A 24,193-nucleotide genomic window follows, 5' to 3' on the forward strand; every position below is an offset into this window, starting at 1 on the left:
GAAAAAGCTGTTGGTGGGAAAATTCAAAGCAAAGACACTGACAATAAAGATGAGAGAGGAGATTCACAGCAATACCCTGAGGCCTAACTACTGCAGCACAAAGTGCTTATTCATTCATTTGACAAATATTTATTGCACATTATTTTGAACTAGGTAGGGTGCCAGACGTGATAGCAGATATAGCTACTATCAGAAGTAGCTAACATAGTTCCTGCTCTCATACAGCTTGTAAGGACCAGTGGGAAGAAAATCAACATCCTGAAAAATAATTATAAAATGAAATATATAATTGGAATGAAGGAAATATACTTTATGAGAGCCTAGAACAAAAGAACCTGGCTTAGATTGAAGGTCCACAAAGCCTTCCCTAAAGTAAGACTAAAGTGAAAGCTAACCAGTAAATAAGTTACCTATGCAGAAATGGGGGTGGGGGTAAAGTTATTACAAATATTCCAGTCCAAGGGAAACATAAGCAAAGATCCTGTGGTAGACACAGTGTGGAGATTAGGGAACTGCACTATGAAATTAGGAAAATGTTGGTTCTCTTATTTTAACAGCTTTCTTCTTATCCTGTTACTTATCTTCTGATAAAAATGATAGTATGCTGTGTCCCACCCACCCCATAATATACGTAAGGCACTTAGGAAAATGCCATGGCACACAGTAAGTGCACACTAATGTTAGTGATGATGAAAGTTATAGAGTAGTTGAGAGAACTTGTGTTCTAGTAAAATTACCTAGGTATAGTCAACACCACAATAAATGTTAGCAGTTCCTACAGCCACCAATTACAAATTTCTAAGGCAAAATATAAACAACTTAAAATATTTTAATAATTGCTTGCTCTTCATTTCCATTTATATAAATGTGCTACAAAGAGCTATATTTAGATACAGTACAAATACATGTTATCTCTACTTAAGGACTACAATATACTTTACCACTGAGATTATTCTTTTTTAAACAAACCAACAACTAATTGGTTAATTCTGGGAAAGACTTAAATGAAACCAAGTTCTTACAATACATATAATTACTATTTTTTTAATACAATGATACTCAAAATTGACTCCCTGTTGAGTTCAATTTGATTGAACATCTACTACTTAAATAAAAAATATTGAGCTATGGAAAAACTGTTCTTTAGAAAATTTAACAGTCTTTGAGAATAGTTTCAAATTTAGTCTTACTTAACAAGCTGAGGTATAATTCAAAAAGAAAACCTTTGTTTTCACTTTGCCTCTAGGCAAAGTATTATACGAATCCCCAGTAACGAAGAATCTATCTTTTATGTAGAAGTCTGTTAACATTCAAGAAAATATATAGTAAACAAAGGATATTGGGGCCCTCAAGCCAACAGTCACCCCCAACTGTGCACCCTGAGGGGATTCAGGATGGAGAAAAGCAGGATACTGGCCCTAGACAGTTAAGGTACATATCAAAGGAATAATTTCAGTAAGCCCAAACTCTTGCATCTTCTCATACATAGAAAAGTGCTAAATTCATTAATGAAATGTTTGGTTTTCTTTAATTAACAGTAATCTTTTTATGTTCTGACTACCGGGTTTTTGTTGCAAAAAACTCCTATATATCCTGGTTCCTCCCTTATCTCTTTGGAGCAGTCTCTCAGAGCTATTTGAGAGGCTGCTTCCCGGACTTGAGTCCTCAGAAAGTCTGCAGAATAATTCTCAAGTTTTGGGTTGTGCATTTTTTTCAGTCGACAATACCCTGCTCTCTCAGATATACTACCCTTGAGTACGAGCACATTTTTCCTAAACTTAAATATCTACATCTCCTTGTCTGATATTATTCAACAGGTAAGAACTAAGAGAAAACACTTAATAACTCTTGTACTACAAAAATGCAACATTACCTGGAAAACTAGTCTTCATTATATCAATTCCAACTTGTAGCTCAGACTCCGCAGCAAGTACAGCATAGTCTCCTTGATGAGAGATGTTAAAGTTGAAATTGGGGTAAGGATTCAATGAGTCTTTCGCAAGGATTGGTTTTCCTTTTGCAGTTCTTTGCAAACGAATATTATTCCAAGGTATATTCAATTTCTCTGCAACTAATTTCCTCATCATCAGACGACCAGCCTGTTAATAAAACATTTGTTAAGTATTGATGTCTGTACTAAAGATTTAGGTAACACTGCCTATAATATACAAAGTCTATTTTTGTGGTTTCTAAAATATTCATTTCTTAAAGTTTTTAAAAAGTACCTAAGTATTAAATACCTGCTTTAAGATTTAAGAAATGCTTATGAAGACAGACAACTTAAAGTCCCTCTTTAGCAATTCCCTCCCTCCCCTTAACAAGTAACCAACCAATGTTATCAAGTATTCATCCCTTCAGTCTTTTCTCTAAGTACCCAAAATATGTTCATTTGCTTTTACTATCTATCCATTTATATGAAATCCTACTATATGTACTATTCTACCATGTATAATCTTTTAAATTTCTAAGTGTTGGGGATTATTTTATGTTTGTATAACCATCTGGCCTGTGCATTTCATACTATCAAGGTACCACAACTTGACTATCCCCTATTGTTGGATATTTTAGGCTGGCTCTAGTTTTACTATTATAAAAAAAATTCCCCATTGAGCAACCTTGTTGTACTTACATCTCTGTGCATATGTGCATGTATTTCTAGATCATATATACTTATCACTGGGCTCAACAATTAGCAATGCATGACCTATCTTTTTTCACATATACCCCATCCACTCTCTCCCTCCATTAATTATTAAGAAAGAAATGGGGCTTCCCTGGTGGCACAGTGGTTGAGAATCTACCTGCCAACGCAGAGGACACGGGTTCGAGCCCTGGTCTGGGAAGATCCCACATGCCACAGAGTAACTAAGCCTGTGTGCCACAAATACTGAGCCAGCGCTTTAGAGCCCACGAGCCACTACTACTGAACCCACGTGCCACAACTACTGAAGCCCGCGCACCTAGAGCCTGTGCTCTGCACCAACAGAAGCCACTGCAATGAGAAGCCCGCACACGGCAATGAAGAGTAGTCCCCCAACCCCACCCCCCGCCGCAACTAGAGAAAGCCCGTGTGCAGCAACGAAGACCCAACGCGGCCAAAAAGAAATAAATTAAATAAATTTTAAAAATATATGTATATTTTAAAAAAGAAATGACTAAAATCACACAAAAATACCTAAGGGTATAACAAGGGATATAATATTTTGAAAAATCTTCCAAGTTTTTTTCCCTTCAGTTCTAAACAATGACTTTTAAATACTGCACGAGTTTGAATTTGACAATTTCTTACAAATTACAGAAAGTATAAAAATATTCACCAATATGCCTTCAAAAATCAATCAGCCCATATTTCAAAAGAAAAAGTGCTTTGACAGAGGAACATTTTCAAGGTAACAGTCTTTGATGGTAATTAGAAGCTGTTTCAAACTGCGCTATATACACAGAAGTTGTTTTGAAACCCGTTTCCATTTGTTGCTAAAAATACGTAAGTAAAATAAACAATTATATCTAAAGTACTGTTTCCCAAGCTATTTAGTCAGAAAGGTATGCCTAGGACTGCATCCTTCCTTGACTTAAGTTTCCCTGGTAAAAGGAGGTTGGACTCTTCCAGTTCCACGGCGTGCAAGGCTAAAGTAAGTCATAACTGTCAATATTTCTTAGGGCCTATCACGTGCAGAAGAATGGTAGGATACTTAACAGGCTAAGAATGTGCTATGGGCCCAAGCAAGGAAAAATAAATTTTGATAACTTAAAAATAAGAAAAAAAAAACATTGTGGGTAAAAAGAACTACTTTGTAGGCCTTCTCAACACCTATTTTAGGGTTTAGCACGATCTCTATTTTCAATTACAACGGGGGAGGGGCTAATATTTACAGCGGACGAGGCCTCCGAGGAGACTACAAAGACGGTGGAGACCAGGCCGCGCGCACACACGGTAGAGTCAGCAGCACCTACCACTCTCGCCCTGGGGCGGCCACAAACTGGCGCCGACGCTAGCGTGGGAGGGGGGAGTCTCTACAGCCCGGCCCACCATCCCCAACATCTGCTTCCTCGGCCCTCAATACGAAAGACCTGTAGTACCAAAGCTGCCTTAGCGTCGCGTGCAAAGACGAACTGGCCAATGCGCTCCTTCTCCTCGGGCTGGATCGATCGCACCGCGAGCAGCCATTCGGCTCGGCTCGGCAGCCAAGCGCCACAGGAAAAGGCCCAGCGCACGCCCTCCATTGCTGGCACCAAGCAGAATCGCTTAGCGGGGAAAACCATACACTGAAAACCTCACCGCCACCTCGGGCTTGATGGCGCGGACGCTAAAAGTGCCCCACCCACTTCCTCCCGGCGCTCGGGCGGAGGGGGCGGAGCGTCGCGCTACGTCAACTGCACGTTGCTCACCGAGAGCCCTCACTTCCACGCCGCCTACTCTGCCACCTCCTCCCTCGGGAGCGGAAGTGGAGACCCTCCTCTGCGCTTTGCGGCAACGCGTGACCGTCACGTGGGGCGGGGCTTCGGAGGCGAGCGAAGGGAGGGACAAAGGCCAAGAGCGTATAGAACGCCACTCACACTTGGAGAAGAGATAACGGGACAGAGGTGCAAGCCAATCGCAATCAGGCCTGTGGAGGCAGAGACTGGGGTGGAGACTTCGGAGACTGCAGTTCCAGGTGGGTGATTTCTGAGCTGTGAGAGAGGAGTGGGATGGTAGCGTCTTATTCCTGGGGACCAGGATCGGCCCCTATTATCCACAGAGAAGAGAATTTTCTTGGCTTAGGCTACCAGTGCCGCTCCTTCGTGTTCCAGGGCGGGAGAGGTTTCTGTGGCAGGAAGGGGACTGCATGGTGCCCCCAAGAGTTGTGTTTCCCGCGGCCCTGAGTTGCCTTCCTCCCCTGTCCCCTTAGGCCGAAACTCATCTAGACACTCCAACCCTAGCAGCCCTCCCTGAAACCTGCCTTCTAAGGCTGGGGCAAAGACTCTGCATTGCCTCCAGTGTAGGGCGCGGACCCTGCCTGAATCCAAGGCTGCTACCAAGCAGCTAACTGTGTTGAGGCCATAAAGTGACCCAGGTGCGGTTTTTGTGGCTGCCAAGCCTGGGCCAGAGCCCTAGGGAGAAAACTGAGGATTCTGTTGTTGAGGCACCGGTGGGTGGTCCCATTGTTATCAGAGGTCTTTGCTCTGAAAGCAACAGAACCAAGTTGCATAATTTCAGGAGCCCTTCATAATTAACTCTGTGCCTTTGCTCAGTTATTTGCTTGTGATCAAAGATCCTTGCGGTTTTGGTCCAGGGAAAAGTTGATCTGTGTAGATGAATTTAAATGCCTAACTTTGTGGTAGATTAAATGCGACACTGGGATTCAGCCGACTCCCTTCTTCCTTTGGCTGCCAGGGAATGTCAACTAAAAGCCAGCAGTAGTAATTAACAGTTACTTGCGGCTTATTTCCATCCTCTTTAAGATAGGTTTTATTCTGTTTTCATCTATATTTGTTTCTGTTAACTTTTCGTGATATCATCATTCCCCTCCAATCATTTGCAAGTAAATGAGATCTTGAACATACACAAACACAAATCCTCAAAGGGCTGTAAAATGAAGTACTGGCTTCATACATCAGTTTAGCTAATACTATGTGTCAGGTGCTATATCTGCTTACAATCTGGCAAAGAAGATAAGACATGTACAAAAAGCTACAGTAAGAGAAAATGTAAAGATATGTAAAGTATAAAGTACTGTTACCCATACCAGCAATGATTTTAAGTCATTTGTCCACTTTTAACTTTATGTATCTAAGCACCATATTAACACTTTTCCATTCTTGTCTTTTTGAACTGACTATTACAATTTTGGTATATTTACTTTTCTATTTCTAAAAACACTTCTATGTCCATTATATCCCATGCTCGTCTATGCAGTAATTTTTACCGTTGGAGAAACAGATGAGAAAGAGAATTTGTGGAATTATTTAAACTCAGGTTTAGGAACGTATTGTCCACTCTTTTACCTTTCAGCTAAGCTTTGTGTATTCAATCTATAGAGCCTAATAAATGTAGGTAATGTAGTGGTTTTTTGTACTTGTTTTCTCAGAATGTTCTCTTCTCCTCCCATCAGCACATTCCTTGTTCCTCTTTGTCATTCAGGACTCAGCTCAAATGTCATACGAAAGAGAATGTCTCCACAGACACGTATAAAAAGCTCACTCTTCCCACTCCCTATCCCCCAGCCCTGAGCCTAGTACCCTAGTGGACACTCTTTATAGGTTTGTTTAATCCCCTTCCCTATCTACTTTTTAAATTCTTACTTGTCCATCAGGGCTTAGCTCAAGCCTTACTTTTCCTAAAGGACTACTACAGAGTACTTAAAAAAATATATATATTGTCTATATAATTAATTTGGCAATTAATCTAGTACTGCCTTATTGGCCTGAATTATTTATATGTGTGTTATCTTGCAAATTAGAATGTAACTGCCCGAGGGGAAGTTCATGTGTACCTTGCCTTTTACAAATAGTATACTTCAGCAAATGTTTTTGATGAACTTTTAGAATAGATTTTACTCTTCATGAGCTAATACTGATATTTATATTCTGTCTACTTCATTCCCTTTTTTCTTAAGGCAGTATAAAGTGTGCAGTTAATAGCTTGCCTAACTATATTCAGTAAACCCAAAAATGTATTATAGTATTTTTTATTGCATTGGTTAGGGGGAAAAAGGACTAAAGTGATAGCTCAGCAAGCTTGTAGTAGTCATCTTACCAGATCCTGATCTGTGGCTTCTTAGGATTCTGAGAGACTTGTGTTCCAGTTTCAGTTCTATCACCAATTATCTATGTGACTTTGGGTAAATCACATAACCTCTCCCAGGTATCAGTTTCAATGGAAAAGCATCAAATGAGATCATCTCTAAGATTTGGTGATTTTTTTAGGTAATGTTCATTAGCTTTTTATTCTATTGCAAAACCTTGATTTCCCCTTTTCCTTTAATTCCTGTATCTGTTCTATCGCAAAGTTTTATTGGTTCTACTACTAAAATAGAGCTAAAATCTATTTCCCTCCATCTCCAGTCTCTAGTCTAAACCACCATATTTCTCACCTGAAATACTGATTAGTTTTCTATCTTGCTCAAGAAAGGGAAACATTCTCTTGCTATGTCTGTCCTCCATGCCATAAGCACTCCTGAAACAACCTGTCTTCAGAACTAAGTCTAGAGGTCCATGCTCTTAATCACAGTGCTATAGGCCTCCTTAATTAGACTGAGAAGGAGATAAGAAACTTGAAAAGTGTTGTGGCACAGAAAAGAATGGGGAACTAGTTAACAGTGTGAATACTTCTGAGAGGTTAATAAGATGAGGGGAGTGAAGTTAGCATTTGACTACAAGATGGTAGTGTGGTGACATTGATATGAGCAATTTTATTTATTTTATTTTCATTTTTCTTTGATTATTTTATTCATTTATTTTATTGAAGTATAGTTGATTTATAAAGTTTCAGGTGTACAGCAAAGTGATTCAGTTTTATATATATTATATATATAATATAATATTATATATAATATATATATAATATATATAAAATATAAAAATATATACTATATATGTTATATAAATATATATAAATATATGTGTATATATAATATATAAATTATATAAAGTACATAAATTATATATAAATTGTATATATAATATATATGAATATAATAAATATATATATAATAAACAATATATTTATATAAATATACAAATAAATATATATAAATTTTATATAATATATATAATATATGTTATATAAAATATATATATATTCTTTTCCAAACAAGACATTGAATACAACTCCCTGTGCTATATGGTAAATCCTTGTTGTTTATTGTATATATAGCAGTATGTATATTTTAATCCCAAATTATCAATTTATCTCTCCCCCCTTTCCCTTTTGGTAACCATCAGTTTGTTTTCCATGTCTGTGAGCCTATTTCTGTTTTTTAAATAAGTTCATTTGTATCATTTTTTAGATTCCACATATAAGTGATATCATATGATATTTATCTTTCTGTGTCTGACTTACTTCACTTAGATGATAATCTCTAGGTCCATCCATGTTGCTGCAAATGGCATTATTTCATTCTTTTTTATGGCTGAGTAATATTCCATTATATATACACACACACACACACACACACACACACACACACACACTACATCTTCTTTATCCATTCGTCTGCCAATGGACAGTTAGGTTGCTTCCATGTCTTGGCTATTGTAAATAGTGCTGCTGTGAACATAAGGGTGCATGTATCTCTTCTTTTTTTTTTTTTTTTTTTGCGGTACACAGGCCTCTCACTGCTGTGGCCTCTCCCATTGCAGAGCACAGGCTCTGGACGCGCAGGCTCAGCAGCCATGGCTTGCGGGCCTAGCCGCTCTGCAGCATGTGGGATCCTCCCAGACCGGGGCATGAACCCGTGTCCCCTGCATCGGCAGGTGGACTCTCAACCACTGAGCCACCAGGGAAACCCCTGTATCTCTTCTAATTAGAGTTTTTGTCTTTCCTGGATATATGCCCAGGAGTGGGATCATATGGTGATTCTATTTTTAGTGTTTTAAGGAACCTTCACACTGTTCTCCATAGTGGCTGCACCAGTTTAGGTTGCCACCAACAGTATAGAAGGATTCCCTTTTCTCCACACCCTCTCTAGCATTTATTATTTGTAAATTTTTTGATGATGGCCATTCTGACAGGTGTTTTGATTTGCATTTCTCTAATAACTAGCAATGTTGAACATCTTTTCATGTGCCTATTGGCTATCTATATGTCTTCCTTGGGGAAATGTCTATTTAGGTTTTCTGCCCATCTTATGTTTGTTTTTTTTTTGATATTGTGTTGTATAAGCTGTTTGTATATTTTGGAAATTAAGCCCTTGTTTGTTTGCATCATTTACAAATATTTTCTCCCATTCTGTAGGTTGTCTTTTTGGTTTTTTTTAATGGTTTCTTTTGCTGTGCAAAAGCTTTTAAGTTTAATTAGATCCCATTTGTTTATTTTTGCTTCTGTTTCCATTACTCTATGGGAGAGATCCAAAAAAATATTTCTGTGAATTATGTCAAAGAGTGTTCTGCCTATGTTTTCCTCTAGGAGTTTTACATTTAGGTATCTGGTTTTACATTTAGGTCTTTAATCCATTTTGAGTTTATTTTTGCATATCGTGTTAGAGAATGTTCTAATTTTATTCTTTTACATGTAGCTGTACAGTTTTCTTAGCACCACTTATTGAAGAGACTGTCTTTTCTCCACTGTGTATTCTTGCCTCCTTCATCGTAGATTGATTGACTGTAAGTGTATGGGTTTATTTCTGGGCTTTCTAACCTGTCTCATTTATCTATGTGTCTGTTTTTGTGCCAGTACAATACTGTTTTGATTACTGTAGCTTTGTAATAGAGTCTGAAGTCAGGGAGCGTGATTCCTCCAGCCCTGTTCTTCTTTCTCAAGATTGTTTTGGCTATTTGGGGTCTTTTGTATTCCATGCAAATTAAAAAAAATTTTGTTCCAGTGATATGAGCAACTTGAATAGAGTGAAAAAGAGGAACTTGATTGTAGTGGGTTGTGATGATAACTGGTGGCAAAGTTACTGCAGACAGTTCTTTAAAGAAGTTTTTCTGGGAGTAAAGAAATAGGATGGTAGCTAGAGGAGGGTAAAAGATCAAAGGATAGATTTTTGTTTGATATTTGTTTAAAGATGGGAGATACTAAAATTTGTACATTGATCGAAAATGTTCAATAGAGTGATAGAAATTGTGGATATAGGAGTTTGTGTGTTCACCACTCTAAAGTGTACTCCAGAGTGGAGGACCTTGTCTCTATTGTTTTTGACTGTATGCCCAATATCTGGAATAGTGCTTACTACAATAATAGTTACTTCATAAATTTTCTATTATTTGTTGAATAAATGAATGACTTGGACTCTATTTATCTTACCTTCTCTCAATTCATCATTCACACATCAGCCAGAAAAAAATAAATCAAATCATGTCGCTGTCTAGTTCAGTCTTCCATAATTCCAGTTGCACTTAGAACAAAATTCCAGTTCCTTGTGGCCTATAGGATCCTGCATGAGGTAGCACCAGCCTTCTGTAACCCTATCTCCCCAACATTCTTGCTCTCATTAACTATACTCCAGCAATGCTGGCCTTCGTTCATATCCTAAAACTGAAGGACCCTTTCCCATTCTAGGGCTTTATACATGATTTCTCTCACCAACCCCTTACCTTGTCATTATTCGGGTGTCAGCTTAAATGACACCTTCTCAGAAAGGCTCTTCCTAATATTGTAGTGGATGAGAGCATGGGCTCTGGAGCCAGAGTGCCTGGGTTTACATCCCATCTCCTTGCTTACTTGCTATCTATTATTATCTTTAGGGTTTTGTTCCAAGATACTGAAAACCCATTCTTCACATTTTAATTCACATACACATGTAATGACAAATATGTCATGATTGCTGCCTGTCAAAAGTGATTGTAAGGTATCTATTTATCAATTTCAGATATCTTAAGCCTCATTTTCCCTGTATATAAAATAGGGACAATAGTATTATCTATTTTATAGTAGTTGTTTTGAAAATTAAAGAGTGTGTAAAGCATGTGGTACAGAGCCTGGCACAGAGTAAGCACTACGTAAGTGTTCACTGTTAACATTGTCATTATCTGAAGTTGAATACCACCCGCTGTTCATTTTTATATCTATTTCCCAGTTGTTTCTTCACAGTATTTATTGCAGTTTATAATTTGACAGTCTTCTTTTCTAGATACTAAACATCAGGAAAGGAGGGATCATGTCTGCCTTTATTCTCCATGCTCTCTCTAGTGCTTAATACAGTACCTGGTATATAGTTAGCACTCTGTAATAAGTATTGAATAGAATAGGCCAGCAAAATGCTCTATATTGAAACATCAGTGACCAAACTAATATCAGTGGAAGACCCAATGAAATCAAAGCCCACATCAGTCACAGCACAACTTTAGTTTAATATTCCACTTCTATCAAGTTGCATATGCTCTTTTTCTTCTTTTTTTTTTGTTTTTGCGGTACGCGGGCCTCTCACTGTTGTGGCCTCTCCCGTTGCGGAGCACAGGCTCTGGACGCGCAGGCTCAGTGGCCATGGCTCACGGGCCCAGCCGCTCCGTGGCATGTGGGAACTTCCCGGACCGGGGCACAAACCCGTGTCCCCTGCATTGGCAGGTAGACTCTCAACCACTGCGCCACTAGGGAAGCCCTGCATATGCTCTTCTGTCGTTACTTAATATCAAAGGCTTGGTTCTTAGACTTGATTCTTGTACTTTTATTGAATAATTTTTTAAATCAAATTTTAATGGAACACATTAAAAGTAAAAACAAGAGAATAGTTTTGAAAATTGATTCAATGTTTTCGGCAGGAAGGTATTTCGTTGAAGCTGAGATGCATTCTTATAAAATACAAGACTGTTTTTTGTGCTACTAAGAAAGAAGAAAAGTGCCATTTAAACTATGACACAGCTTTCCATGACTTGGAATTTTTCGTACTTATGGAAAGCCCTTTTAAAAAAAATCATATCAACCTTGTACACACATTAAAAAAAAGTAAGCAAAATCAATTAGCTGAGATGCTCACATTCAGAATCTAACTCTTCTAATTCACCTTCGCCTCAGCATCTCAGTGTCCATGTTTTTCTACATAATGTTGTTCTCTGTTATCAGGAGCATTGATGATGTATCATTTCTTAAATGAGTGTCCATTTTTATCTTTAGGGTTTTCTTCAAAGACACTGATACACAACCTTCATATTTTGATGCACATACATATGTAATGACAAATATGAGTGTTATTTAACTAAAGTGATTATAAGATACCTATCTGTCAATTTCAGATATGTTAAGTGTGAAAGAATGTCTTAAAATTAGTGAAATATAATGTTGAATTTACAGAATATTTTGGAGGAAAAAAATTACCTTACAGATATTTTACCAAGATTTAAGAATTGTTTAACAATTAATAATGTTATTGTCAAAGTATATGTTATTACTGATTTTAAACATTAATATTTTATATACCATTTGACAACGTTAGTTTAACATCAGTATCATTTAAGCATCACAACAGTACAATGTAATTGGCGTGTCCACTTTGCAGATGAGGAAGCCAAAGCCTTAAAGAGCCTCAATAGGGGTCACTACTAAGTGATGGATCATGTAAGACCCTGTTCCTTCAGCTCTCAATCCCAGGTTCTTTGCCATTTGCAAAATATATAAGTACAGACTTACTCAAACCTAATTTAAGAAATGAAAGCTTCAGCTTCTTGGATTTGTCATTCTGTGTAGAGTATACATGGCAGGCTTTATCTTTTAACAACATTTATAAAAGTGAATAGCTGTGTATGATCCTAATATATTTGAGAATACTTGAAAATTTCTAGTAAAGTTTGCTTTTTGTGACTATCTTTGTAGAAGTAAGAATTTCTTTATACTTATATCATTGTGTTTAATTCTTATTCATGAACAGTGAGACTGAATAATTGACTTAATTCAACACAGATCCAAATTACATTCATATTTTTAGTGACAATGAACTTAATATAAAAAATTTGTGGTTGAGTTTTTTAAGTTGATGTTCTCAAGACCTATGCCACTATGAAGAAATATAGTTTTTATCCTTTTGAAAGTCTCAGGTTTGGATACCTTTTAGCTGTTTTGTTTTACATTCAACTTATTTTTAAAAACTGAGGAACCACCAAAAATAAAAGGAAATTTTCTTTGAATGTTCTAAGTGTTTTGAACAAGAACAAAACTGTAATGTCAAAGTAGTTTCTGATTTGAATTTATATATCATTGTCTTTTTCTTTTAATTTTTATTTTGAAATAATTACAGATATACAGGAAGTTACAAAAATAGTACAGAGAGATCACATGTATCCTTCACCCAATGTCCCCAGTGGTTATATCTTACATAATTATTGTCCAAATTCAAAACCAGGAATTTAACATTGATACAGTGTGTGTATAGTTCCATGTCATTTTATCACCTGTGTAGAGTACTGTAACTGTTGCCATAGTCAAGTCTCCTTTGTGCATATCCACCTCCCCCAACCCCCCACAACAAAGTCCTTAATCCCTGGAAACCACTACTTGCTTTTTCATGCCTATAATTTTGTCATTTCAAGAATATTATAGAAATGGAATCAAACAATATGTGACCTTTTGAGATTGAGTTTTTTCACTCATGATAATGTCCTTGTAATCCATCCAAGCTGTTGTGTATACAGTAGTTTGTTCCTTTTTAATGGTGAGTTATACTTCATGGTAAGAATGTTCCACAGTCTGTATACTCATTCATTTATTGAGCAACATTTTGGCTGTTTCCAGTTTTTGACTATATAAATAAAGCTGCTATGAAAAGTTATGTACAGGTTTTTAAGCCCACATAAGTTTTTGTTTCTCTAGGATAAATACCCAGGTCTATGATTATTGGGTAGTATGTTATATGTTTAGCTCCCCACCCTCCAGTTTTTTTGAGATATAACTGATATATAACATTGTATTTTTGGTGTACATGACTTGATATATGTATGTATTGCTGAATGATTACCACAATAAGTTTAGTTAACATCCATCACCTACAGTTACAGTTTTTTCTGATTTGAACTTGTAAGGTCTACTCTCTTAGCAGCTTTCAAATATTCAATACAATATTGTTAACTATAGTCATCATGCTGAATGTTACATTTACAGAACTTATTTATCTTATAACTGGAAATTTGTACATTTTGACCCCATTTACCCAGTTCTCCCTCCACACACACACCCCCACCTCTGGCTAACACCAATTTGTTCTATGTTTCTATGACTTTGGGTTTTTAGATCCCACATATAAGTTAACATCTTACAGTATTTGTCTTTCTGTCTGACTTAACATAATGCCCCCAAGGTCAATACATGTTGTCACAACTGGCAAGATTCCTTATTTTTTATGACTAAATAATTTTCCTCTGTGTGTGTGTGTTGTGTGTATCATATTTTCTTTATCCATTCATTTACCCATGGACGTTTAAGTTGTTTCCATGTCTTGGCTATTGTAAGTAATGCTGCAGTGAAATGGGGGTACAGATAATCTGTTCAGGACAGTGATTTGATTTCTGTTGGATGTATACCCAGAAGTTGAATTGCTGGATCATATGGTACTTCTACCTTTAAGTTTTTGAGGAACCTGCGTACTATTTTCTATATTGTCTATACCAGTTTACATTCACAACAAATGTATACAAAGGTTTCTTTTCTCCACATCCCCAACAGCACTTGTTATTGCTTGTCTTTTTGATAGTAGCCATGCTGACAATTGTGAGGTGATATATTGGGGTTTTGATTAGCATTTCCCTGTTGATTAGTGGTGTTGAGTACTTTTTCATGTACCAGTTGGCCATTTGAATATTTCTTTTGAAAATATGTCTGTTTGAGTCCTTTGCCCACTTTTAATTGTGTTATTTGGAGTTTTTTTGCTATTGAGTTGTATGAGTTTGTTATACATTTTGGAAATTGGTACTTTATCAGATGAGTGGTTTCAGAGTATTTTCTCCCATTCTATAGGTTGCCTTTTCATTTTGTTGATTGTTTCATTTACTGTACAGAAGCTTATTAGTTTGCTGTAATCCCACTTATTTTTGTTTTTGTTGCTTATGTTTTAGGTGTCATATCCAAAACAATCATTGCTATACCAATGTCAAGGAGCTTATTCTCTATTTTTCTTTTGGGAGTTTTATGGTATCAGGTTTTACATTTAAGTCTTTAATCAATTTTGAGTTAATTTTTGTGGATATTGTGAAACAGGGATCTAGTTTCATTCTTTTGCACGTGAATATACATTTCTGCAAACACCATTTATTGAAGAAACTGTCTTTTTACCATTGAGTTTGTGGCTTCCTTGTCAAACATTAGTTGAACATATATGTGTGTGAGTCTACTTTTGGGCTCTTGTTTCTTTCCCACTAGTCTGTGTCTGTTTTTGTACCAGTACAAAACTGTTTTGATTACTATAGCTTTGTAATAGAGTTTAAAATCAGGAAGCTTTGCTCTTTCACAGGATTGTTTTGACTATTTGGCATCTATGGTAGTTCCATATGAATTGTAGGATTTTTTTTTCTATTTTTGTGAGAAATGCCTTGGGAATCTTGATAGGGATTGTATTGAATCTATAGATGGCTTTGTGTAGAACAGACATTTTAATAATATTAATTCTTCCAATCCACAAACGTGGGATGTCTTTCCATTTATTTGTGTCTTCAATTTCTTTCATTAGTGTCTCGTAGTTTTTAGTGTGTAAGTTTTTCACCTACTTGGTTAAATTGACTCCAAAGTATTTTATTGTTATTGATGCTATTGTAAATGGGTTGTTTTCTTTATTTACTTCTTAGTTAATTTGTTGTTAGCATGTAGAAATCTGATTTTTGTATGTTGATGTTGTGTCCTGTAACTTTACTGAATTAATTAGTGCTAACATTTCTTGGTGGAGTCTTTAGAATTTTCTATATATAAAATCATGTCATCTGCAAACAAAGACAATTTTACTTCTTCCTTTCTGAATCTGATGCCTTTTATTTGTTTTTCTTGCCTGATTACTCTGGCTAGAACTTCCAGTACTATGTGAGAGTGGGTATCCTTATCCTGGTAGTGACATTAGAGGAAAAGCTTTTCAGCCTTTCACCACTGAGTATACTGTTAGCTGTGGGCTTGTCATATATGGCCTTTATTATGTTGAGGTACTTTTCTTCTATGCCCAGTTCATTGAGAATATTTATCGTGAATGGGTGTTAATTTTTCAAATGCGTTTTCTGTATCTGCTGAGATGATCATATGATTTTTATCTGACTGTTAATGTGATGAATCACATTTATAGATTTGCATATGTTGAACCGTTCTTGCATCCCAGGGATGAATCATGGGATATGATCTTTTTATTGTGCTGTTGAATTTGGTTTGCTAGTATTTTGTTGAGAATTTTTGCATCTGTATTCATCAGGGATGTTGGTCTATAGTTTTTTTGGGTTTTTTTGTAGTGGTCTTATTTGGCTTTGTTACCACAGTCATCTTGGTCTCGTAAAATGTGTTCAGGAGTATTCCCTCCTGTTCACTTTTTTTGGAAGAGTTTGAGAAGAATTGGCTTTAATTCTTCTTCAAGTGTTTGGTAACTTTCACCAGTGAATCCATCTGGTTCTGGACTTTTCTTCATTGGGGATTTTCTTTTGATTACTGATTTATTCTTAGAGAAATTGGACTATTCAGATTTTCTGTTTTTTCATGATTCAGACTTGGTAGGTGAATGTTTCCAGGAATTTATCCATTTCTTCTGGGTTGTCCAGTTAGTTGGCATATAATTATTAATGGTAATTTCTTATGATCCTTTGTATTTCTGTGGTATCAGTTGTAATGTCTCCTCTTTTACTTATACTTTTATTTATTTAGGTTCTCAATCTCTTTGTCTCTTTCTGTCTCTGTCTCTCCCTCTGTCTCTCCCCTCCCCCTGGATTAGTCAAGGTAAAGTCTTGGCAATTTTGTATTTTTTTTTCAAAGAACCAACTCTTAGTTTTGTCATCCTGTTTTCTATTTATTCATTTCTGTTATGTTTATTATTTCCTTACTTCTGCTAACTTTGGGCTTATTTTATTTTTCTAGTTCCTTGAAATATAAAATTAGGTTGTTTATTTGAAGTCTTTCTTTTTTCTTGATATATGTATATATTGCTGTAAACTTCCCTCTTAGAACTGTTTTTGCTCCACCCCATAAGGTTTGGTATGTTGTATTTCCATTTTCACTTGTCTCAAGATACTTTTTAAATTTTCTTTTTAATTTTTTCTCTGATACATTGGTTGTTCAGGAGTGTGTTGTTTAATTTCCATATATATTATATACATATAATATATATAATATATCCATATATATAAATTCCATATATATTTCCATATATTTGTGTTGTTTAATATTCCATATATTATCAAGGTTTTCTCCTGATACTGATTTATAGTTTCATATGATTGTAGCCAGGAAACATAGTTGGTGTGATTTCAGTCTTCTTAAATTTGCTGAGACTTATTTTGTGGTCTAAAATATATTCTAGCCTAGAAGATGTTCTGTGTGAACTTGGTAAGAATGAGTATTCTGCTGTTGCTGGATGGAGTGTTTGTATATGTCTATTAGGTTCATTTGGTCTATAATGTTGTTCAAATATGCTGTTTCCTTATTGATTTTCTGGGTGATGTGTCCATTGTTGAGTGTGGGTGTTAAAGTCCCCAACTATTACTGTATTCCTATTTATTTCTCCTGTTCGTTCTGTTAGTATTTTTTTAAATATATATTTAGATACTCTGATGTTGGTTGCATAAATATTTACAACTGTTATATCTTCTTGATGGATTGACCCCAATTTCATTATATAATGCCCTTTGTCTCTTTTGATCATTTTTAGCTGAACATCTCTTTTGTCTGATACAAATATAGCTACCCCTGCTTTCTTTTGATTACCACTTGCTTAAAATAGCTTTACCTGTTCCTTCACTCTCAGTTTATGTGTGTCTTTAAAACTAAAGTGAATCTTTTGTAGTCAGCTTATGGTTGGATTTTTGTTTTTTAAATCCATTCATTCATTCTGTGTCTTTTGATTGATGAATTTAATCCATTCACATTTAAAGTAATTACTAATAGTAAAGACTTTTATTGGCATTTTGATTAACAAAATGTGTTCTGACTTCGTTTTTTACCTTTCTGTTAATACTGTTAGCTGTGGGCTTGTCATATATGGCCTTTATTAACAGTATTAACACACATCACATTAACAGTATTAACAAAATGTGTTCTGACTTCGTTTTTTACCTTTCTGTCTTCTTTGTGACTTGATGACTTTTTGTAGTGGTATTCTTTGACTCCTTTATCATAATTGTGTGTATAACTGCTATAGTTTTTTTTCTTTCTGGTTGCCATGAGGCTTACATAAAATTTCTCATGTTTTTAACATCCTATTTTAATCTGATAACATCATTTTGATAGCATACATAAACTTTACATTTTTACTTCTCCCCCTTTTCCATTTTAAGTTATTGATGTTTTAGTTAATATATTTTATATTGTGCATCAAATACATTATTGTAGTTATTACTTCTTTATGTTTTAACTTTTTTTTTTTTTTGCGGTACGCGGGCCTCTCACTGTTGCGATCTCTCCCATTGTGGAGCATAGGCTCCGGACGCACAGGCTTAGTGGCCATGGCTCACGGGCCTAGCCGATCCGCGGCATATGGGATCTTCCTGGACCAGGGCACAAACCCGTGTCCCCTGCATTGGCAGGTGGACTCTCAACCACTGAGACGCCAGGGAAGCCCTATTTTTTAACTTTTAGAGTTATAAGTGAATTATGTACCACCATTACAGTATTAGAGAATGTCACTGTATATTTACCATTGCTAGTTAGCTTTACACTTACATTCGTGTTTTTTTATGATGTGAATTAGCATCCTTTCATTTATGCTTGAAGAACTCCGTTTAGTATTTCATTTAAGGCAGATCTAGTGGTGATGAACTCCCTCAGTTTTTGTTGGGGAAAGTCTTTATCTCATTCATTTCTGAAAGACTGCTTTGCCAGTTACAGTATTCTTAATTGACAGGCTTTTTTTCTTTCAATATTTTGAATACATCACCCCATTCTCTCCAGGGCTACAAAGTTTCTGTTGAGAAATCTGCCTGTAGTCTATGGGGGTGGTCCTTTGTATATGATGTGTTGCTCTTCTGCTCCTGTTTAAATTCTTTCTTGTCTGACTTTTGACAATGTAATTACAATGTGTCTCTGTAGCTCTTTTGGGGTACAATCTGTTTGGTCTCCTTTCGGTCTCGTAACTGTGGATGTCCATTTCTCTCCCCAGGTTTGTACAGTTTTCAGCCATTCTTGCTTTAAAAATATTTTCTGTCCTTTTCTCTTTTCTTCTAGGATTCTCATAATGCAAATATTATTCTTTTGATGGTGTCCTGTGGCTCTCATAAGCTTTTTTCACTCTTTTGCATTTTTTTCTCCTCCGACTAGATAATTTTAAATGCCTTATTTTCTAGTTCATTGATTCCTTCTTCTTCTTGACCAAGTCTGATATTAAGGCTCTCCATTGAATTCTTCAGATCAGTCATTGTGTTCTTCAACTCTAGGATTTCTGGGTTTTCTTTAATAGCATTTATGTTTTGGTTGAACTTCTTATTTTGCTCATGCACTATTTTTCTCATTTTGTTTAATTGTCTGTAAAGCTCACTAAACTTCTTTGAAGGGATTATTCTGAAATCTTTGCACACAATTCAGAGATCTCCATTACTTTAGGGTCAGTTATTGGAGCTTTATTACTTTCCTTTGATGGTGCCATGTTGGCTCAGCTCTCTGCTCCATTGCTGTTGTAAGCAAGGCAGTAGGTTGCGCTGTGCAGTGTCTTGAGAGTTCTGATTAGTTTTTCTGGTTGGGCAGGCATGGAAGCTGTATTCAGCCCTAGGCCAGGCTTTCAGTTTGCTTCCCAACTTGGGGGCCGTGTAACAGAATTCACAGCTGGTATGGCTTGCTGGCCAAGGACCTGAATCAGGCAAAACTGTGCACAAAGTTCCTTGGTCAGACAGGTTCACTAGCTGGGCTCTGCAGATGAACAGAGTCACTGGCTTGGTGCTCTGCAAGTGCTGCTGAACTGCTCTGTTTCCTGGATGCTCTGGCCAGGTTTCCAAGTAAGTGGGGCTGGGATTGTGCTCAGTAATAGGTAGAGCTAGGAATTAGCTTCCCTGCTTGGGCCAGCAGCAGCAGCAAAGCGGGCATCAAAGCCAGCAAGGTGGAGATTTAAGGTGGCAGAGGAGTAGGTGGACCTGGAGTTCATCTCTTTCCACAGGATGCATCAGGAATACATCTATAGGTGCAACAATTCTCAGAACACTGGCTGAAAACTAGCAGAAGACCTTGGACACCAGAAATGACTATAAAGATTCCTGCATAACTGGGTAGGATGGAAAAAAAGTGGAGAGAAGGAGGAGGAGAGGAAGCAGACGGGACCTGAACCCTGGGGTGGGGGAGCTGAAGCAGAGGAGAGAGTCCTGAATTTGGGGAAACCCTCTCTCCAACGGAGAAGTTGATTGGGACGGAAGGGAAGCATTTGAGGCTGTTGGAAGAGGGTGAAGCAGCCAGTCTGTGGCAGACGGGACAGAGTGAGAAATACACAGGTGGTCCGAACCTCAGCCCTACATGCCCCGGACTGGAACATGTGTTCACAGGTGTGCAAGGGGGCTGGGAGCTGCTGCGTGGGGATTGGATAACAGGCCCAGAGTGAGAACTGCTGTTGTCTGTGGGGAGATGGACTGAGGGAATGAGAGAGGGGAAATCTGCAGCAGGGAATGCCTGTGGAAGAAGACTGAACTGCCATGGAAGCAGGGCGCTATTGCTGAGTCATACGCAGGGGAAGGAGCCACTATTGTAACCTCTCTCTCCCCACATGCTGATGCCTGCCAACGGACAATAAAAGAAGCGTGTTTAAGGCTGCCTCTTGTTTGCCGGCTGCCAAGCAATAAAAAAAAACCCCCTTAGAGCTGGCCCTCAGGCGCCGGCTGCAGGACAATAATAAAAAGCCTTCTCAGGGCTGGCCATCGCACGCCTGCTGCCAGGTGCCAGAAAAACCCTGGCCAGGGCTGGCCCCCATGTGCCTTACGCCAGGTGCCAGAAAAGACCCTCAGTAGGGCCATATCTCTTGCACCCTTGGCCGCCAGCTTCCCTGTGCATTTGGTCCTGCTGGGGCTCCTGCAATCCAAGCAGTCATACCACCTCTACACCTGGTCCTCACAGGGGCAGACCCAAGAGTTCCAAGGCAGCCTCAGGACCAGACTCCTGTGGGTGGACCACATGCTGAGGTGGGGATAAAACCAAAGCTGAACCCCAGGGACGGGGTGACTAAGGAAGAATATCGAAAATCTTTCTATTGGCTGTATAAGCTACAGATTAAATCCCTAGGATCAACTATGTAGACCTTGCATCTATGGAATATCTAAGTAGACAATGAGTGTTCCCACAAATGAAAACGGTCTAGCTCTGGCAGCTGTGGATTCTGGGGGCAAGCACACGCAGGAATTGGGCCAGATCAGAGTCTGAGCGGTCCCCACAGGGCCTTCAGCAGGTCCAGAGACCAGCCCAGAAGCAGGGGGAGCCTCTTGGGGAGGCAGAGGTGGGCTGTGGCTCACGGTGTGTGCAAGGACACTTACACTGGAGACCCCAGGGAAACATAATTATTACTATTAACTTTATTATGTCTTGATTCATTCTGTTGTTGGTTTTAGCTTTTTTTTTTTGGTTTCCTTTTCTTTTTTTTGTTTTAGTTTTTTTAGTCTTTTGGGATCTCTGTGTTCTATAACATATCTTTATATATTTTTTTATACATTTTTGTTTTTACTTTTCTCTTCTGTGTTCTTTTCCTTTATTTTCTCTTTCTCTTTTTCTTTAATATATATTTTTAACATTTCCATTTATACTTTGTCTTTCTGTTGTCCTGGGTTGTTTCCCTTTTTTAAAATTTTATTTTATTATTATTATTTTAAATCATATTTATCAGTTCTGTTTCCTTGCTTTATTCTTCACTTGGCACACTGCTTTGGTTTTGTTTTTCGGTTATGTGGTTTTGTTAGTTTCAGTCCTAATTGTTTGATTCCATTTTTGATTTCTTCTATTTGTTTCATTGTTCTCTTGCTTTTTGTTTGATTTGGCTCTGTTTTTGTTTCTTTTACATGTTTTTTTCCTTGTTTCTGTTTTTACCATTTCTTTGGAGTTTTCTGTGTCTTTTTTTTTCTTTAATATATTTTCTATTTTTTAAATATATTTCTGTTTCTACATTGCTTTTTTGTTGTTCTGTTGTCTTTCTCTTTTTTTTAAATACTGTTTTGGTCAGTTTGTATTGTTTTCTGCTTCATTCTTCAGTTGGCACTCTGTTTTGGTTTTGATTTTTGGATTTGGGTTTTTGTCAGCTTTCTTCTTAATTGTTTGATTTCATTCTTGGGTTCTTTTGTTTGTCTGGTTGTTCTCTTGCTATTTGATTCATTTGGTTCTGTTTTTGTTTCTTTTCTGTGTGTGTGTGTTTCCTTGCTTCTTTTATTTTCTACCATTTGTCTGGGGTTTTGTTCGTTTTTTTTTTTTTTTTAATCCAGTTTATTGCTGGGATGAGCCACTTGCGGGGTCTTGATCCCTTGACCAGAAGTCGGACCTGAGGCTCTGGAGTGGGAGCACCAACTCCAGGATGCTGGACCACTAGAGAATTCCCAGCCCCAGGGAAGATTCAACACCGAGAGCTCTCACAAAGGCCTCTATCTGAATCCAAGACCCAGCTCCACCCAACTGCCAGCAGCTCCCAGTCCTGGATGCCTCATACCAAACAACAAATAAGACAGGAACACAAACCCACCTATCAGCACACAGATGACGCAAAGTCATACTAAGTTCACAGACACCCCAAAACACACCAACATGGCCCTACTCATCAGAGGGAAAAGACTCAGCTCCACCCACCAGAATGCAGGCATCAGTCCCTCCCATCAGAAACCCTACACAAGAAAGTGGACCAACCCTACCATGGGTGCAGAGAACAGAAGCAAGAGGAATTATGACCCTGCAGCCTAGGGAAAGGAGACTTCAAATACTGTAAATTAAACAAAATGAGAAGACAGAAATATAGGCAAAAGAGCAAGGTAAAAACCCACAAGACCAAATAAATGAAGAGGAAATAGGCAGATTACCTGAAAAAGAAATCAGAGTAATGATAGTGAAGATATCTGAAAACTTGGAAATAGAATAGAGAAAATACAAGAAATGTTCAACAAGGACCTAGAAGAACTCAATAACTGAAATGAAAAATACTCTAGAAGGAATCAATAGCAGAATGAGGCAGAAGAGTGGATAAGACAGCTGGAAGATAGAATGGTGGAAATAACTGCCACAGAGCAGAATAAAGAAAAAAGAATGAAGAGAATGGAGGACAGTCTCAGAGACGTCTGGGACAACATTAAGTGCACCAGCATTCGAATTATAGGCGTCCCAAAAGAAAATGAAAAAACGAAAGGGTCTGAGAAAATATTTGAAGAGATTATAGTTGAAAACTTCCCCAACATGAGAAAGGAAATAGTAAAGTCCAGGAAGTGCAGAGAGTCCCATACAAGATAAACCCGAGGAGGAACATGCCAAGACACATATTAATCAAACTAACAAAAACACAAAGAAAAAGTATTAAAAGCAGCAAGGGAAAACCATCAAATAACATACAATGGAATCCCCATAAGGTTAACAGCTGATCTTTCAGCGGAAACTGCAGGTCAGAAGGGAGTGGCAAGATATAAAGTGATGAAAGGGAAAAACCTACAACCAAGATTACTCTACCCATCAAGGATCTCATTCAGATTCGATGGAGAAATCAAAAGCTTTACAGACAAGCAAAACTTAAGAGAATTCAGCACCATCAAACCAGCTTTACAACAATTGATAAAGGAACTTCTCTAGGCGGGAAACAAAGAGAAGGAAAGGACTTACAAAAACAAACCCAAAAGAATTAAAATGTTAATAGGAACATACATATTTATAATTACCCTGAATGTAAATGGATTAAATGCTGCAACCAAAAGACACAGACTGGCTGAATCAATACAAAAACAAGACCTGTATATATGCTTTCTACAAGAGACCCACTTCAGACCTAGGGACACATACAGACTGAAAGTAAGGGGATGGAAAAAGATATTCCATGCAACTGGAAATCAACAGAAAGCTGAAGTAAAAACACCCATGTCAGACAAACAGACTTTAAAATACTTTTACAAGAGACAAGGAAGGACATTATGTAATGATCAAGGGATCAATCCAAGAAGAAGATGTAACAATTATAAACATTTATGTACCTAACATAGGTGCACCTCAATACATAAGACAAATGCTAACGGTCATAAAAGGGGAAATTGACAGTAACACAATAATAGTAGGGGACTTTAACTACCCCACTTACACCAATGGACAGATCATCCAAACAGAAAATAAATAAGGAAACACAAGCTTTAAAAGACACATTAGACCAGATGGACTTAAATGATATTTATAAGACATTCCATCCAAAAACAACAGAATACACTTTCTTCTCAAGTGCACACAGAACATTCTCTAGGATAGATCACATCGTGG

The 24,193-nt window shown here is 37.4% G+C and overlaps 2 protein-coding genes across 4 annotated transcripts in view; one reads left to right on the forward strand and one right to left on the reverse strand.

The window, feature by feature from the left end:
• The window catches only part of AASDHPPT (aminoadipate-semialdehyde dehydrogenase-phosphopantetheinyl transferase), a 33,785-nt gene extending 29,464 nt beyond the window's left edge, over positions 1-4,321 (reverse strand). Inside the window, exons 1-2 of one of the 2 annotated variants that reach the window (XM_060018022.1) lie at positions 4,081-4,321; positions 1,874-2,099 (exon numbers count right to left, since the gene is read on the reverse strand). In XM_060018022.1, the coding sequence (XP_059874005.1) occupies positions 1,874-2,099; positions 4,081-4,263 (409 nt within the window). In that variant the 5' untranslated portion in view covers positions 4,264-4,321. Of the gene's footprint in view, positions 1-1,873; positions 2,100-3,954; positions 4,022-4,080 lie in introns of those variants that run through there. The other variant, XM_060018024.1, reaches the window with a different exon arrangement.
• Positions 4,322-4,413: 92 nt separating this feature from the next.
• KBTBD3 (kelch repeat and BTB domain containing 3) overlaps positions 4,414-24,193 on the forward strand; it is a 50,261-nt gene continuing 30,481 nt past the window's right edge. The window contains exon 1 of one of the 2 annotated variants that reach the window (XM_060018026.1): positions 4,414-4,655. The gene's annotated coding sequence lies outside the window, so the exon portion shown is untranslated. The remainder of the gene's footprint in view (positions 4,656-24,193) is intronic. The other variant, XM_060018025.1, reaches the window with a different exon arrangement.

This window comes from Delphinus delphis, chromosome 8, assembly GCF_949987515.2.
Source record: "Delphinus delphis chromosome 8, mDelDel1.2, whole genome shotgun sequence".
In the NCBI taxonomy this organism is placed as follows: domain Eukaryota; kingdom Metazoa; phylum Chordata; class Mammalia; order Artiodactyla; family Delphinidae; genus Delphinus; species Delphinus delphis.